The 16,888-nt window shown below is 36.4% G+C and overlaps 1 protein-coding gene across 1 annotated transcript; it reads left to right on the top strand.

Annotated features, from left to right (window-relative positions):
* Positions 1-8,955: 8,955 nt before the first annotated feature.
* On the top strand, positions 8,956-11,960 carry LOC130976217 (putative kinase-like protein TMKL1). The gene is made up of 2 exons (XM_057901012.1): positions 8,956-10,402; positions 11,124-11,960. The coding sequence occupies exons 1-2, from the start codon at positions 8,977-8,979 to the stop codon at positions 11,762-11,764; spliced, it is 2,067 nt and encodes a 688-aa protein (XP_057756995.1). The 5' UTR covers positions 8,956-8,976; the 3' UTR covers positions 11,765-11,960.
* Positions 11,961-16,888: the final 4,928 nt, after the last annotated feature.

Raw genomic sequence — 16,888 nt, 5'->3', positions numbered from 1 at the left:
ATTTGAATATTTAAATTTTGAATTTTATTTGTGATTTTAAAGGAAATTGATTTGATTATCTCTAATTCTTGAATTAGAATATTTCTTTGAAAAATAATTTGTAAATTTATGAATAAATAATTTTTTTTAAAGATAGTTGTGTTGAATTAAAATTAGTTATTAATTATTATATTACCCCTAATTTTTACTCTTATACCTAATTTTTACCAAAATTTTAATTTTCACTACACTAAAACACACACTTTCCTCCTTTACCCAAACTCTAGCCACCAACCATTTCCCCCCACCCTCAACAGATACACACAACACCACACACGCACACATGAAAAAGAGAGAAGAAAGAGGGAGAACCAATGGAGGGGGAAGAAAAAGAGAGGAAGGAGAAGAGGAAGGACGACGACGGTGAACATCATTGTCGCCGCGCCGTTATGTTGCACTTAGAGGAGAGGGAGCGCATCGTCGAACAAAGGCCGAGAAGAGAGAGAAGCGTCGCATCCTGCCTGTGCCGTCGCCGCCATGCCTCGTCGTTGCTGGACTTGTCGCTGTTGACCGTCGTTGTCGCTGTTAGCTTTCAATACTGTCATGTCGTGCGCGAGAGGGAGACTGAAGCTATTGCACGTGGAGGAGGAAAACAGTGTTGCAGTCGGAGCTGGACCTTTCTACCACCGTCGAGTCACCCACTAGTCACCCATTGCCATCGTTGTTTTGACGCCATCGAGCTACCATCGAGCCACCACAAAAACCAGACGCGAGGAGAGAGAGACAAAATGTGTGCGGAGAGATAGAAAAAATTGAGAAATTTATGCCCTAAAATACTCAATATATAGAATAAATCTCTCTCAAAATAAAGAGTAACTCTACTTTTATTTATTTCAATGTGTTTTCAACACAATACTATCATTCTTTTTATAATTAATTATATATTTTTTTATTTGTACCACCACAAAATATTATTGATATTTTATAATAAGTGAAATTTTTACAAAATATCAACAAATTTTTTATAACACTGTATTTTATACATTCATTATATTCATTTATAAATTTTTTAACTCTCTCAATATATAAAATAAATTCTTCTCAAAATGAAGAACAACTCTACTTCTATTTATTTTAATGTATTTTAAATACAATACTATCATTGTTTTTATAATTAATTTTATATTTTTTATCGTACCAACACAAAATATTGTTGACATCTTATAAAAAGCAAATTTTTTTTTTATAACAATGTAATTAACATGCACGAAAATAATAAACAAATTACACATTTTTTAAAACTTGAGTAGCATAATGCATGATTTTTGTTGTGATAACAACAAATTGAAAGCTCATTTATGAGATTGGGCGGTTAACCTTTCTTAAACTGAAGGAATAGCTTTTTAAAGCATATTGGTAGTTAATGAAGGTTGAAAATTAAGGCCTATTACCTGTATAAATAGGTGAAGCCTCGCTTGAGTTTATATAACAATAATAACAATAAACAATCAATATAATATTCTCTCTCTTTCTTTGATACTCTTCTCTCTCTTTACATACAATACTACTTATATTAGTAATATATAAGTTACTTTTATTATACCATAATAATTATATTAGTGAACATTAATACTAGAGTTTTATATTTATATTTATTTACTTTATATTTATTATATCTTCATTAGTTATTTATTTTACAACACGTTATTAGCACGAGACTCTGATCAAATTTTTAGGAAGACTCAGGTAACAAATTTTCATTATGTCGAAACTCTCTCATCTTGAATTCAATGCTCTTGATATATCTGGAAATAATTATTTATCATGGATATTAGATGCTGAAACCCATCTTGATTCAATGGATCTTGGAGATACTATTAAGGCTGAAAATAATGCATCCCAGAAGGATAAAGCCAAAGTCATGATTTTTCTTCGTCGTCATCTTGACGAGGGATTGAAAAATGAATATCTCACATTAAAAGATCCTGCAGATCTTTGGAAAGACCTTGAAGAAAGGTATAATCATCAGAAAACGGTGATACTTCCTCAAGCCCGATATGAATGGACACACTTGCGTTTACAAGATTTTAAATCCATAAATGAATATAATTCTGCAATGTTTCGTATCACCTCACGAATGAAATTATGTGGGGAAAAGATAACTGACCATGATACGTTGGAGAAAACTTTCTCAACCTTCCATGCCTCGAATGTGCTCCTGCAGCAGCAGTATCGAGAAAAGGGTTTAAAAAATATTCTGAATTAATTTCTTGCCTTCTTGTTACTGAATGCAATAATGAATTACTTTTAAAAAATCATGAAGCGCGTCCAACTGGCGTCGCTCTATTTTCTGAAGTAGATGCGGAAAATCATTACCCCAAGAGAGGTAAATGGCAATGTTTTAATAATAAGAAAAATTATGGAAGGAAAAAATTTTATATTCAAAAGAGAGGATCTCACCAGAAGTGGGATAAAGAAAGAAATATCGGGCAAAATAAATCAACAGAGGATAAGTGTTTTCGTTGTGGTGGAAAGGGCCATTGGTCACGTACCTGTCGTAACCCAAGGCACTTAGTCGATCTTTACCAGGCATCTTTGAAAAAGGACAACAAGGGAAAAGAGTCGAATTTCGTTTCAAATGATGCTGAAAATTCCACCACTCATTATGATGTATCTGATTTCTTTGAGGATCCTGAAGGAAATATTAGTCATTTGATCAATGATGGAATAGTTTAATGTGTGAGATTGTTAAGCATTCATGTAAATAAATAATATTGTTAAGTTTTATTTTCTATGTATTTAAGTTTCAAATATGATGTATATAAATAATAAAATATTAATGTTTATGAATTTTGAAATTCTTAAATATGTCATGTTTTAAAATAAAATTTTAGTATATGACATTATTTTTATGTACAGTATTTCTAGAAAAATAATTCTGATCAAGTATTCAATTTAACTGTGTATACTACTCATTTTATTATTATTTGTCTTTGAAGAGAATGGCAAGGATATGTAATGAAGATGTATGCCTTGCGGATAGTGCAAGTTCGCACACTATTCTCAAAAGTGATATATATATTTTACCCATCTTGTGCCAAAAGAAGAATGTGTTAATACTATTATTGGCTCAGGCAACGTGATTGAAGGCTCCAGAAGAGCTATAATTTTGTTTCCCGGAGGAACAAAATTCATAATAAATAATGCACTGTTGTCTACCAAGTCTCGAAAAAACTTGTTGAGCTTTAAAGATATTCGCTGAAATGGATATCATATTGAGACTATGAATGAGGGAAATCATGAGTATTTATGTATCACAACTCATGATTCAAATAAGAAAGTTATATTAGAAAAATTACCCTCACTTTCATCTGGGTTATATTATACCAAGATTAGTGCAATTGAATCATATGCCATTGTAAACCAGAAGTTTACTAGCCCAAATGATTTCATAACATGGCACGACCGATTGGGTCATCCGGGAACAACCATGATGAGGAAAATTATTGAAAACTCTCATGGACATTTACTAAAGAACCAGAAGATTCTTAAAACTAGTGAATTTTGTTGTGCTGCATGTTCTCAGGGAAAGTTAATTTTAAGGCCATCACCAGTAAAGATTGGATTTGAGTCTCCTGAATTCCTAGAAAGGATTCAAGGTGATATATGTGGACCTATTCATCCACCATGTGGATCTTTTAGATATTTTATTATCATAATAGACGCATCTTCGAGATGGTCACATGTGTGCTTATTATCTTCTCGCAACCTGGCGTTTGCGAAATTACTGGCTCAAATTATTCGATTAAAAGCACAATTTCCAGAGAATCCAATCAAAGCAATTCGTCTTGATAATGCTGGTGAATTTACTTCCCAAGCTTTTGATGCTTATTGTATGGCTAATGGTATAAGTGTTAAACATCCAGTAGCTCATGTTCACATACAAAATGGGTTAGCAGAATCACTTATTAAACGCCTCCAATTAATTGTTAGACCCTTACTTATGAGAACAAATCTTCCAATATCGGTTTGGGGGCATGCTATTTTACATGCTGCAGCACTTATTCGTTTGAGGCCAACGAGTTATCATCAGTTCTCTCCTATGCAATTAGCTTTTGGCGAGCAGCCAAATGTCTTCCATTTAAGAATATTTGGGTGTACGATATATGTTCCCATTGCAACACCTAATCGCACCAAAATGGGACCCCAAAGAAAATTAGGGATATATGTTGGATATGATTCTCCCTCTATAGTGAGGTATCTTAAAATACAAACTGGAGATGTATTTAAAGCCCGGTTTGTGGATTGTCATTTTGATGAATCAAAATTTCCAACATTAGGGGGAGAGAATAAGCTTCCTGAAAAGGAACTTAACTGGAATGCATCATTGTTGATGCATTTAGATCCTCGATCAGGGCAATGTGAACTGCAAGTTCAAAAGATTATACATTTACAAAGAATAGCAAATGAATTGCCTGATGCATTTTTCGATATAAAGAGGATAACTAAATCTTGTATACCAGCAAAAAATGCCCCAATTCGAATTGATGTTCCAGTAGGACAAGTAGTCACTGAAACAAATTCATGCCAGAAGCGTGGCAGGCCTGTCGGTTCCAAAGACAAAAATCCTCGAAAGAGAAAAGAGGTAAATAATATTCTTGTTGAAAAAGACATAGTAGAGACACCCGCAGTTGTCTGAAATTCTGATATAATTTTAACGCCAGAAGACTTTCAGGTACTTGAAAATTGTGAAAATGACGAGATCTCGATAAATTATGTCTTTACAGGAGAGAAATTGGACCGAAATAAGACAATTGTCAATGAAATATTTGCATATAATGTGGCATTGAATATCATGCATGAAAATAAGGATCTTGAGCCAAGATCAGTCGAAGAATGTCAACAAAGGAATGATTGGCCAAAATAGAAAGAAGCCATGAAGGCTGAATTAGACTCACTTGTGAAACGTGAAGTCTTTGGACCTGTAGTCCGTACACCTGAAGATGTAAAATCTATTGGATACCGATGGGTATTTGTGAGAAAACGAAATGAGAAAAATGAAGTTGTGCGCTACAAAGCCCGATGATGAGCGGATAATTTATATGCTTTTTGGCATTGTTTTTAGGTATTTTTTAGTAGGATCTAGTTACTTTTAGGGATGTTTTCATTAGTTTTTATGCAAAATTCACATTTCTGGACTTTAATATAAGTTTGTGTATTTTTCTGTGATTTCAGGTATTTTCTGGTTGAAATTGATGGACCTGAGCAAAAATCTGATTCAGGCTGAAAAAGGACTGCTGATGTTGTTGGATTCTGACCTCCCTGCACTCGAAATGGATTTTCCAGAGCTACAGAACTCCAAATGGCGCACTCTCAATTGTATTGGAAAGTAGACATCTAGGCCTTTCCAGCAATATATAATAGTTCATACTTTGTTCGAGTTTAGATGACGCAAACTGGCGTCCAACGCCAATTTCATGCTGCATTCTGGAGTAAAACGCCAGAAACACGTAACAAACCAGAGTTAAACGCCAAAAACACGTTACAACTTGGCGTTTAACTCCAAAAGAAGCCTCTGCAGGTGTAAAGCTCAAGCTCATCCCAAGCACACATCAAAGTGGGCCCCGGAAAGTGGATTTCTGCATTTAGACTTATTTCTGTAAACCCTAGTAACTAGTTTAGTATAAATAGAACTTTTTACTATTGTACGAGGGGTCTTTTCCCCTATTTTTGATTTCACATGCTATTTGGAGAGGCTGGCCATTCGGCCACGCCTAGACCTTGATCACTTATGTATTTTCAACGATGGAGTTTCTACACCATAGATTAAGGTGTGGAGCTCTGCTGTACCTCGAGTATTAATACAAATTGCTACTATTTTCTATTCAATTCAGCTTATTCTCATTCTAAGATATTTGCTGCACTTCAACATGATGAATGTGATGATCCGTGACACTCATTATCATTCTCACATATGAACGCGTGCCTGACAACCACTCCCGTTCTACCTTAGATCGAGCGCATATCTCTTGGATTCCTTAATCAGAATCTTCGTGGAATAAGCTAGAATTCATTGGCAGCATTCTTGAGAATCCGGAAAGTCTAAACCTTGTCTGTGGTATTCCGAGTAGGATTCAAAGATTGAATGACTGTGACGAGCTTCAAACTCGCGAGTGTTGGGCATAGTGACAGACGCAAAAGAATCATTGGATTCTATTCCGACATGATCGAGAACCGACAGATGATTAGCCGTGCTGTGATAGAGCATTTGGACCATTTTCACTGAGAGGATGGGAAGTAGCCATTGACAACGGTGACGCCCTATATACAGCTTGCCATGGAAAGGAGTATGAAGGATTGGAGGAAGGCAGTAGGAAAACAGAGATTCAGAAGGGACAAAGCATCTCCACACACTTATCTGAAATTCCCACCAATGAATTACATAAGTATCTCTATCTTTATTTTATGCTTTATTTATCATTATATTCGAAAACCATTATAACCATTTGAATCTGCCTGACTGAGATTTACAAGATGACCATAGCTTGCTTCATACCAACAATCTCCGTGGGATCGACCCTTACTCATGTAAGGTATTACTTGGACGACCCAGTGCACTTGCTGGTTAGTTGTGCGAAGTTGTGACAAAGTGTGATTCACGTTTGAGAGCTCCAAGTCTTTGGCGCCATTGTTGATGATCACAATTTATGCGTACCACCCGACTTGTGGCACAAGGTTTTTCACAAAGGCCCGGTATAGATTATGAAGAAACGTATTTCCCTGTAGTGGATGCGATAACATTGTATTATTTGGTCAGTTTATCTGCATATCATAAATTGCATATGCATTTAATGGATGTGGTGACAGCCTATTTATACGGCTCATTAGATCGGGATATCTATATGAAAGTCCTTGAAGGACTAAAGATATCTAAACCATCCAATGAATATTTGCAAGGGTTATACTCAATCAAATTGCAAAGATCTTTATATGGTCTAAAGCAATCTGGACGAATGTGGTATAATCGTCTTACTGAGTATCTGGCCAAAAATGGTTTCAAGAATGATGATATATGCCCGTGTGTTTTCATAAAGAAAATTGCATTTGGATTCATTATAATTGCTGTGTACGTTGATGATTTAAATATCATTGGGACTCATGAAGAGATTCCAACAATTATAAAAACTCTAAAAGAAGAGTTTGAGATGAAAGATCTTGAAAAGTCTAAGTTTTGTCTCGACCTGCAGATCGAGCATACAAAAGATGGGATCTTTATTCATAAAATAATATACACAGAAAAGATCTTGAAGAGATTTTATATGGATAAGTCACATCCATTAAGTACCCCAATGATCATAAGATCTTTGGATGTGAAAAATGATCAATTCCGCCCTGAAGAAGAGAATGAAGATATCCTTGGTCCTGAAGTATCATATCTTAGTGCTATTGGAGCACTAATGTATCTTGCTAATAATACACGATCCGATATATCATTTGCTGTGAACTTACTAGCAAGGTATAGTTCCTCTCCAACCAGAAGACATTGGAGTGGAATCAAGCAAATCTTTCGATATCTTCATGGAATGGTTGATATGGGATTGTTTTATCCCTATGAATCCAAGTCACAACTAGTTGGCTATGCAAATGCCGGATACTTATCTGATCCACATAAAAGGAGATCTCAAACAGGATACCTATTCACATATGGTGGTACAACTATATCATGGAGGTCCACAAAACAGACGATTGCTGCAACCTCCTCTAATCATGCTGAAATACTCGCGATACATGAAGCTAGTCGCGAGTGTTTTTGGCTCAGAAGTTTGATCCAATATATTCTGTCATTATGTGGACTGATTGATCATAAGATAGCTCCAACTGTTCTGTTTGAAGATAATACAGCATGCATTGCTCAACTTAAAGGTGGATACATTAAAGGTGATATAACAAAGCATATTTCTCCCAAATTCTTCTTCACTCATGATCTTCAAAATCAAGGGACAATTGATGTTCAACAGATCCGTTCAAGTGACAATCTGGCAGATTTATTCACAAAGTCACTCCCAAAATCTTCCTTTGAAAAATTGGTACATGAGATTGGGATGCGTCGGTTTCGAGACATTAAATGATGTCGACAAGAGGGGGAGACTGTGCTCTTTTTTCCTTGATAAGGTTTTTTCCCATTGGATTTTTCTTGACAAAGTTTTTAATGAGGCAGTTCCCATCACTAAAGGATATTGTACTCTTTTTTTTTCACTAAGATTTTTTTCCGTTGGATTTTTCTTTAATAAGGTTTTAACGAGGCAATAATCCTAAATGAGCATCCAATAGGGAGTGTTGTGATAACAACAAATTGAATGCCCATTTATGAGATTGGACGACTAACCTTTCCTAAACTAAAGGAATAGCTTTTCAAAGCATATTGGAAGTTAATGAAAGTTGAAAATTAAGGCCTATCACCTTTATAAATAGATGAAGCCTCACTTGAGTTTATATAACAATAATAACAATAAACAATTAATATAATATTCTCTCTCTTTCTTTAATACTCTTCTCTCTTTCTTTACATACAATACTACTTATATTAATAATATATAAGTTACTTTTATTATACCATAATAATTATATTAATAAACATTAATACTAAAGTTTTATATTTATATTTATTTACTTTATATTTATTATATCTTCATTAGTTATTTATTTTCCAACAATTTTGATTTTGTTGCAAATAGATTGCATGAGCTAGTGTGGGAAATGAAAACGAAATTGGAATAATCATAGCCGTTGAATTTCCCTGAAGAATGTGAGAGAAAAGAAATAAAAAAAAAAAGGGGAGCTTGCTCGTTACTACACATTATTACACCACTCATCATAGTCAAACAGTGTGTCAGCTTTCCCAGAAAAGAGAGAGTTTTTCTTTCTTTCAATCTTTTCTTTTTTTTCTTTGTTACTCCCCACAGCCACCATCCCCACACTCCCACCTTTCCCTATCTCATGGCGGTTCTGAACGCTTTCTCTCTTTCCTTCTTCTTCTTGGTTTTCGTCACTTTTGTTGTTTCCATTTCCAGTGAGCCTCTTCCCCAACCTGTGGTTTCTTCCACTGATGTTGAACTCCTATTGTTCAAAATCAAGTCTTCACTCCAAGGAAACACCAATGGAGAAGAAAACCTTGTCTTATCTTCATGGAACTCTTCAGTTCCACTATGTCAATGGAGAGGTCTCAAATGGATCTTCTTCAGCGGCACACCGTTGTCATGCACTGATCTCTCATCACCACAATGGACCAATCTCTCACTCCACAAAGACCCTTCTCTTCACTTACAATCCCTTCAGCTTCCTTCCGCAAATCTCTCTGGTTCTCTCCCCAGAGAGCTTGGTGAATTTCCATTGCTTCAAAGCCTCTACCTTAACATTAATTCCTTGAAAGGAACGGTTCCTCTTGAAATTGGTTACAGTACCTCATTATCTGACATTGATTTTGGTGATAATCTTTTGACTGGGCAGATTCCTGCTTCAATTTGGAATCTTTGTGATAGACTTGTTTCTCTTAGGGTTCATGGAAACTCCTTCTCTGGGAATGTTCCAGAACCTGCATTGCCTAACTCTTCTTCTTGTAAGAGTCTTCAGTTTCTTGATTTGGGTGATAACAGATTCTCTGGGGAGTTTCCTGAGTTTGTTACGAAGTTTGGTGGGTTGAAGCAGCTTGATTTAGGGAACAATATGTTTGTTGGTTCAATTCCTCAGAGCTTATTTGGGCTAAAGCTTGAAAAATTGAACCTTTCTCATAATAACTTCAGCGGGGTTTTGCCAATTTTTGGGCAGAACAAATTTGGGGTTGATGTGTTTGAAGGGAATAGTCCTGACTTGTGTGGACCACCTTTGAGAAGTTGCACCAGAAACTCTGCACTGAGTTCTGGTGCAGTTGCTGGCATAGTTATTAGTCTTATGACTAGTGCAGTTGTTTTGGCTTCTTTGTTGATTGGTTATATGCAGAACAAGAAGAGGAAGGGTAGCGGAGAGAGTGAAGATGAGTTGAATGACGAAGAGGAAGATGATGAGAATGGTGGTGGTGGTGGGGCTGGTGATGGTGATGGGGGGGAAGGGAAGCTTATGATATTCAGCGGCGGCGAGAATTTGACGTTGGATGATGTGTTGAATGCGACTGGACAAGTCATGGAGAAGACATGTTATGGGACTGCTTATAAGGCGAAGCTTGCTGATGGGAGCACCATTGCTTTGAGGTTGTTGAGGGAAGGTAGCTGCAAGGATAGGAACTCGTGCTTGCCAGTTATAAAGCAGTTGGGCAAGATTCGTCATGAGAACTTGATTCCTTTGAGAGCCTTCTATCAGGGGAAGAGAGGCGAGAAGCTCCTTATTTATGACTATTTTCCTCTTAGAACCCTTCATGAGCTTCTTCATGGTAAGGACTATATACATAAACACTTGCATAAATGATGTTTCATATTGCACTGCCACTTCACTCTCAAGTTTACACAGTTAGAATCCTCATCATACTAAAATCTTTTTCATACTTTGTATCTAATTTGATTGGATTGGTTCAAACTGAAATATATATATATAACCCTTCGGAGTGTTCCAGTGCTAGAATAAAATTACATACGATTTCTCAGCCTAGAAAAGAGAAGAGAAATTATCCTGTTAATTTCTCAAATCAATGACATGTAAGACTTTTAACTTGGACGACAGTTAAATCATTTACTAGCTTTTCTATTCAGCTTAAAACATAGAGAGAATCAAGAGCCTGTATTTATGTCTTGTGCATAACTTTGTGACTTCTGTATGTCATTCTTGATCTAATAATATTCTTGTAATAACAATTTTCTTAAGGTAATGTTTGTCATATCCTAATAAACTGGATTAATATCATAAAATAGTTTATGCTTATTCTGTGTCCTGTACCTCAAATAAGATAGTTCATAGTGCCTATCAGTAGGATCACTCTTTGTCATCGCCGGATGATTCTTGATGATTCCAGTTCTTCTACATCAGATGGGAGTTTAAGTGAAAGTTGAGATGAAAAAAAAGAAGTAAACCTTAAACGGGCTTTGGTGATTTCAATAGTTATGTTGTTGCTTGGAATTGAGTGTTGACCATTTTGCTGTAATTTTGCTTTTCTACAGAAACTAAAGCAGGAAAACCAGTGCTGAACTGGGCTAGGCGACACAAGATCGCATTGGGAATAGCGAGAGGGCTGGCCTATCTTCATACAGGACTTGATGTACCGATCACTCATGCGAATGTAAGATCCAAAAATGTGCTAGTGGACGACTTCTTTGTTGCGAGGGTCACTGATTTTGGCCTTGATAAGCTGATGGTTCCTTCCATAGCCGACGAAATGGTAGCACTTGCTCGGGCAGACGGCTACAAGGCTCCGGAACTTCAAAAAATGAAGAAATGCAATTCCAGGACTGATGTTTATGCATTTGGTATACTGCTGCTGGAGATTTTGATTGGGAAGAAGCCAGGGAAAAACGGAAGAAATGGAGAGTTTGTTGACTTGCCTGCGATGGTGAAAGTGGCGGTTTTGGAAGAGACAACAATGGAAGTGTTCGATGTGGAGCTCTTGAAAGGAATAAGAAGTCCGATGGAAGATGGCATGGTGCAGGCACTGAAGCTGGCGATGGGATGCTGCGCACCGGTGGCGGCAGTTAGGCCGAGCATGGAAGAAGTTGTGAGGCAGTTGGAGGAGAACAGACCAAGGAACAGGTCTGCATTGTACAGCCCTACAGAAACAAGAAGTGGAAGTGTTACCCCGTTTTGAGAGCTCTGAAATTTTCAGAAAATGTACGTTTAGTTAAACTCACGGTTTCTCCCTTTCCCTCTCTCTCTTACATTTACTTAAAGTTGTGTATCTGTTTCATTTTAATTTAAGGGTAGTGAATGAATCATATGATGATGATCTAGAGCATGTAATATTTTTTAATCAAACTGAGTTTAGGTACTCCTGATTATTTTTAATATCAAATATAATCACTTACACAGTTCTGCAAATTTAAAAAGTCTGTCCATGTCCATGTTCATGTGATAAAGTAGTATTATTTTTCGTCCAATAGTATACTTGCTGTGAAATAGGGACGACAAAAATACCCATGGAAGCGGATACACGTGAGGATTACCCGCAATGGAATCGGAACGGAAATAGAGGTATCTGTTTAACGGGGACCTGCGAAATCCCCGTAATGGAGGAATTTACTAAAATACTTCTATCTATATATAAAAGCTAAAAGCTAAAATACCTCTATCTATATATAAAGTTATAAGTTGTCATTTCCTCAAGTTAGATATTTAATATTTGTATTGGATTATATTAAATTGTGTTTGGAACTTTGAACTGTGTTATCTTATGTTAAACTTTGTAAATTCTTGAAAGATTGTGATATGATTTGTGTTAATTTTCTTTTTAAATGTTAAAGATAATACCCATGATACCAACAGGTATCCACCATCCTTAATTTCCTTAATTTTCTGTAAGGATCAAGGTTTTGAAAATCGGACCGGACCGGCCAGTTCGATCGGTTTAACTGCGAACCGGCGATACAAACGGTCCGGTCCTCCTCTAAAAACCGTCTAAGGAAAAACTGCTGAAAAACCGGTGAACTGGCCAAAAACCGGCCGGTTGGGCCGGACCGGTAACCAGCCGGTTCTTCTAAACGACGCCGTTTTTTAATTGTTTAAAAAAAAACAAAATAAAAACCTACCCGACCCGATCGTGAAGCACCCCCCTTCTTCCTCCAACCCCCATTCATTCATCTCAGTCAGTGAACCCTAGCCCTCTGAAGTTCCTCTCCATCGTCGCCCAGTAACCCTCCATCGTCGCCGCGGTCTCAGGTCGTCAGCGCCACCGCCGTCGCCTGGTCCTCAACACCAGTAGCCCTCCATCGTCGCCTGGTTCCCAGCTCAGTAGCCCTCCATCGTCTTCATCTTCTCAACACCAGTAGCCCTCTCATCGTCTCCATCATCGCCTGGTCCTCAACACCAGTAGCCCTCCATCGAACCTAGGTGAGTGACTCGTCGTCTTCATCTTCTCTGAACTTCCTCTGCTCATCTTCTTCGTTCTTAGCCTCTTCGGTCTTCTTCGGTCTTCAATTTCTGTTTGTTGTTTAGTATAAGAAAAAAATAATCTTAAAATTAAATTAATTCCAATTTCTATTTTATTGTATTCCAAATTCACCCTAGGAGTTTTTTTTTTCAATAATGGGTTTTCTGCTGCTGGTTCAGTGAATTGAGGCCTAATAAGCAGATAAGGGTTGATGGGGTTGTTGCTGGCGGTGGTGGGTTGGGTGTGAAGCACCACCAGCAGGTTGGTCAGGAAAATTTGAAGAAGGTGTTTCTTCATTTCGTTAGGTTGATTAACGAGAACCCCAGCCAGAAGAAGTCTTACTTGGAAGATGGAAAGCAAGGGCGAATTCAGTGCATTGCTTGTGGCAGGTTTCGTAGAAATGATTTAGCTGAGATTTTGCTTGTTACTTTTATACTTTTATGCTTGCAATTTGTTTATAGCATTAAAAGCAAATTAAGATAGCTTCAAGGCCAAAGACCAAAGACTCTGATGCTAGGATGCAAAAAGTATGTTAAATGTCTTTTTCTTTTTCAATAATTTTTTTAGCATGCTTAGCAAGTTAGAAAATTGATCAGCATATGGGTTGTTTTGGTAGATTATATTACCAAGGCTCCAATGGTATGCCTTGCCTGAAGTAGAAAGGCATGCCTTTAAGCTAGCAAAAGATTCTGACCCCTTCTGATGCCTCACCTCTATGTCTTAAGCCAACTTTGACTACCCTTTTAGCTTAGGCATAGGAGAAAACAAAGGAAGTATGGATTTTTTGGGATGTCATTAGTTCTAAGTTCTAACTTCTTAAGAAATGAATCACCTTTAGTTGTAGAAAAAGCAGCTTTGCTTGCTCTGTAACATTTTTCAGCTCAGTCCGCTTAGCTATGTAGTGGGATTTAATTGCCTTTCTTCAGGTTAACAGCATTTCAGTTTTGTTGTTTAATCTTTATAGGGAGTTATTTCCATAAGTAAGCAGTAGCATCCATGTTGAACTAGAGCTTATATTTTTCTGCTGTTGCTATAGCCTCTGCATTAAAAATATTGGGTTTTGTCAGGCAAGCAGTGTTTGCATTAAATCACTTTTGATTTAGACTATAATTATATTTTAGGGTGTTTAATTATAATTTATTTATTATTTTATTTTAAAACGGTTTTTCCGGTTGAACCACCGGTTAGACCGGTTAGACCAATAAACTAGTGAACCAGTGACTAGAGCGGTTCGATGACCGGTCCGGTTCTCAGAACCTTGGTAAGGATAATTAAATAGGACCTGTTCATATATTAATTCAATAAATAAAGTCGGGTCTAATAAGACAAAAAGTTTACCAAAAAAGGTGGCTTTCACGACATGTCGAATGACTTTAAAGAGATTGGACACTGACAAAGGAGCTAAGCTCTACTTGTCCAAAAGCAAGTAACTGTCTCCCCAAATCTCGCTTACAATCTTTATCTTCATTAAAAATCAAGGTTACGAGAACTGGACCGGTCATTGAACTGATCAAGTGACTGGTTCAATAGTTTAATGGTTCAATCAGAATCGAATCGTAGTTAAACCGATTTAAATAAATATAAAATAAATTATTAAAATTCACTATAAAATTTTAAATATTTAAATTTAATGACTTTAAAATTAATAAAATTCAAAATTCAAAATTTTAAATATTAAAATTTAAAATATCTATAATTTATCATTAAAAATTCAAAATTCACAAATTCAAACATTAAAATCTACCACTACAGAAAATCAAAAGACATATAATTAACAAACACATTATATTCCACCACTAAAAGAACAAACTATGTTTAAACACTACTTATACAAATTTCTAATTATTGAATCTAAGCTTACACAAATTACATATAGCCAATAACCAAGTGTTGATTATTAAACACAAATTTATACAATTTCTATTTACATCAGCAATAATCCAATGATACATACAGCTTTAGAATACAAAATTAACAATTACAGAACTCAGAAAACTCAGAACTCATTATTGAACACAAATTTACACAATTTCTATTCACATTAGCAACAATCCAATGATACATATAGCTACAGAATACAAAATTAATAATTACAGAACTTAGAAAACTTAGAACACAGAATTAACAATTACCATCAACAATCAACAAAATTATTTAAAAAAAAAAACTTAGAAAAAAATTTATCAAAAACCATACAAATTAACAAGAATAATTAACTCAGAAGTATACATTAATCATAATTAATTTCAGAAAAAAATTAGGACTGAAGAAGCAAGGGAGGAGTGCTCACTGGAGAAGACAAGGTAGTCGAGTAACAAAGACGTCCACGAGGAGGTGATGGCCGAGTAGTTAAACGGAGGTGACGACGAGGAGGACAAGCGAGCAGAGACGTTTGCGTTTCGCGTGAGGCAGAGTGAGATCTGAGAGGGAGAGAGAGCGAGCTTGAAGAGAGAGAAGCCAAGTAGAGACATCCAGGACAGCGACAAGAACAAGACCGTTGATGGCACCCTCTGTCACTGCCGCCGCCGACGATCACAAAGGCGGGCTTCACAACGAGCACATATACGGTGAGGAGGAGAAGAGTAGCGGCGGCTTCGCGACGAGCACAGAGAAGGTGAGGAAGAAAAGAGTGGCGGCGGCTGGGGGGGCTGACGGTGGCTGGTGATGCTGGGGGCTGACAGTGGCAGTGAAAGTGAGAATTATTGTCAGTCTAGAATTTATCTTATAGAAATAAGAACTTCGTTGTAAGCATAACTCCAAACCAACTAATAACTCTCAAATCAAATTTTAATGATTGGTTGTCACAAGTACAAACCCCAATGAAAATTAACCGTAGTATTCAAACCTCGGGTTGTCTCACAAGGAATTGCAATGAAGTGATCAATTATTGGCTATGGAGGAACAAGGGGGGTTTGATTTGGTAAAAGGGGCAAGAAAATTAATAGCAAGTAAGTAAAGCAAGCAACTAAAGAAAGCAATTAATAAAGAGAGACATTCATGGCAATGATTGAGAATATATGCTTTCTATCCTAGTCACTAATCATAACAATAATTAACAAGAATTTATCCTATTTCGTAATCTCTAACAATAGAAGAAGGTATAATGTTATCTTCACACGAGAGAAAGTCAAATAAGACTAGTTAATCTCAATCCAAAAGTCCTAATCAACTTACTAATTGAATTGGCAAGAGATTAGAGTGAATGGAAACAATATTAACTAACAACTCTAGATCACCAATCTAAATTTGGTATTAATGACTCAAGAGCACCTAATTTCTCCTTCCAAGCCAAGAATGCCCAAAAAAGCTACTCTAACATCCAACTAAGCATTTTGTCAAACACTTAGAAGGCATAAAAGGAAAGCATATTAAATTGAAAGAAATATAAAATCTAACAATACCCAATACAAGGAATCAACAATAACAACTCAAGAAAATAACATTAAACATGAAATACCTCAAATTGCATTAAAGGAAATCCAAATCCAACAAGAGGATTCATAAACATAAAAGTGACATAAAAGGGAAATTAACACTACAAACTAAGAGAATGAAGACGTAGGAACAAAAAATTGTAAAGGAAACAAGATGAAAATAAGGAATTAAACATAGATCTAAGATGGAAATTAACCTAAGAACCCTAATTCTAGAGAGAAGAAGGAGCTTCTCTCTCTAGATAACTAAACTACATGATGCTAACCTAAAACTAATTGCTCCCCCTTTGACCCATCTTAAATTCTGCATGAAATAGTTTCTGGAATCAGTTGGATTTGGGCCTGGGAAGCTCAGAATTCGCCCCCAACGTTTTCACTTTAATGAGGTCACAAGCCTATTGTGACGCATACG

Source organism: Arachis stenosperma, chromosome 4 (genome assembly GCF_014773155.1).
Source record: "Arachis stenosperma cultivar V10309 chromosome 4, arast.V10309.gnm1.PFL2, whole genome shotgun sequence".
NCBI lineage: Eukaryota > Viridiplantae > Streptophyta > Magnoliopsida > Fabales > Fabaceae > Arachis > Arachis stenosperma.
This window is presented reverse-complemented; position numbering and strand designations above follow the sequence as displayed.

Excerpts from the sequence above, each read along its gene's own strand:
- LOC130976217 (XM_057901012.1), top strand. The coding sequence starts at position 8,977 with ATGGCGGTTCTGAACGCTTTCTCTCTTTCCTTCTTCTTCTTGGTTTTC. Across the intron at positions 10,403-11,123 it reads CCTTCATGAGCTTCTTCATG|AAACTAAAGCAGGAAAACCA; the intron begins GTAAGGACTATA and ends GCTTTTCTACAG.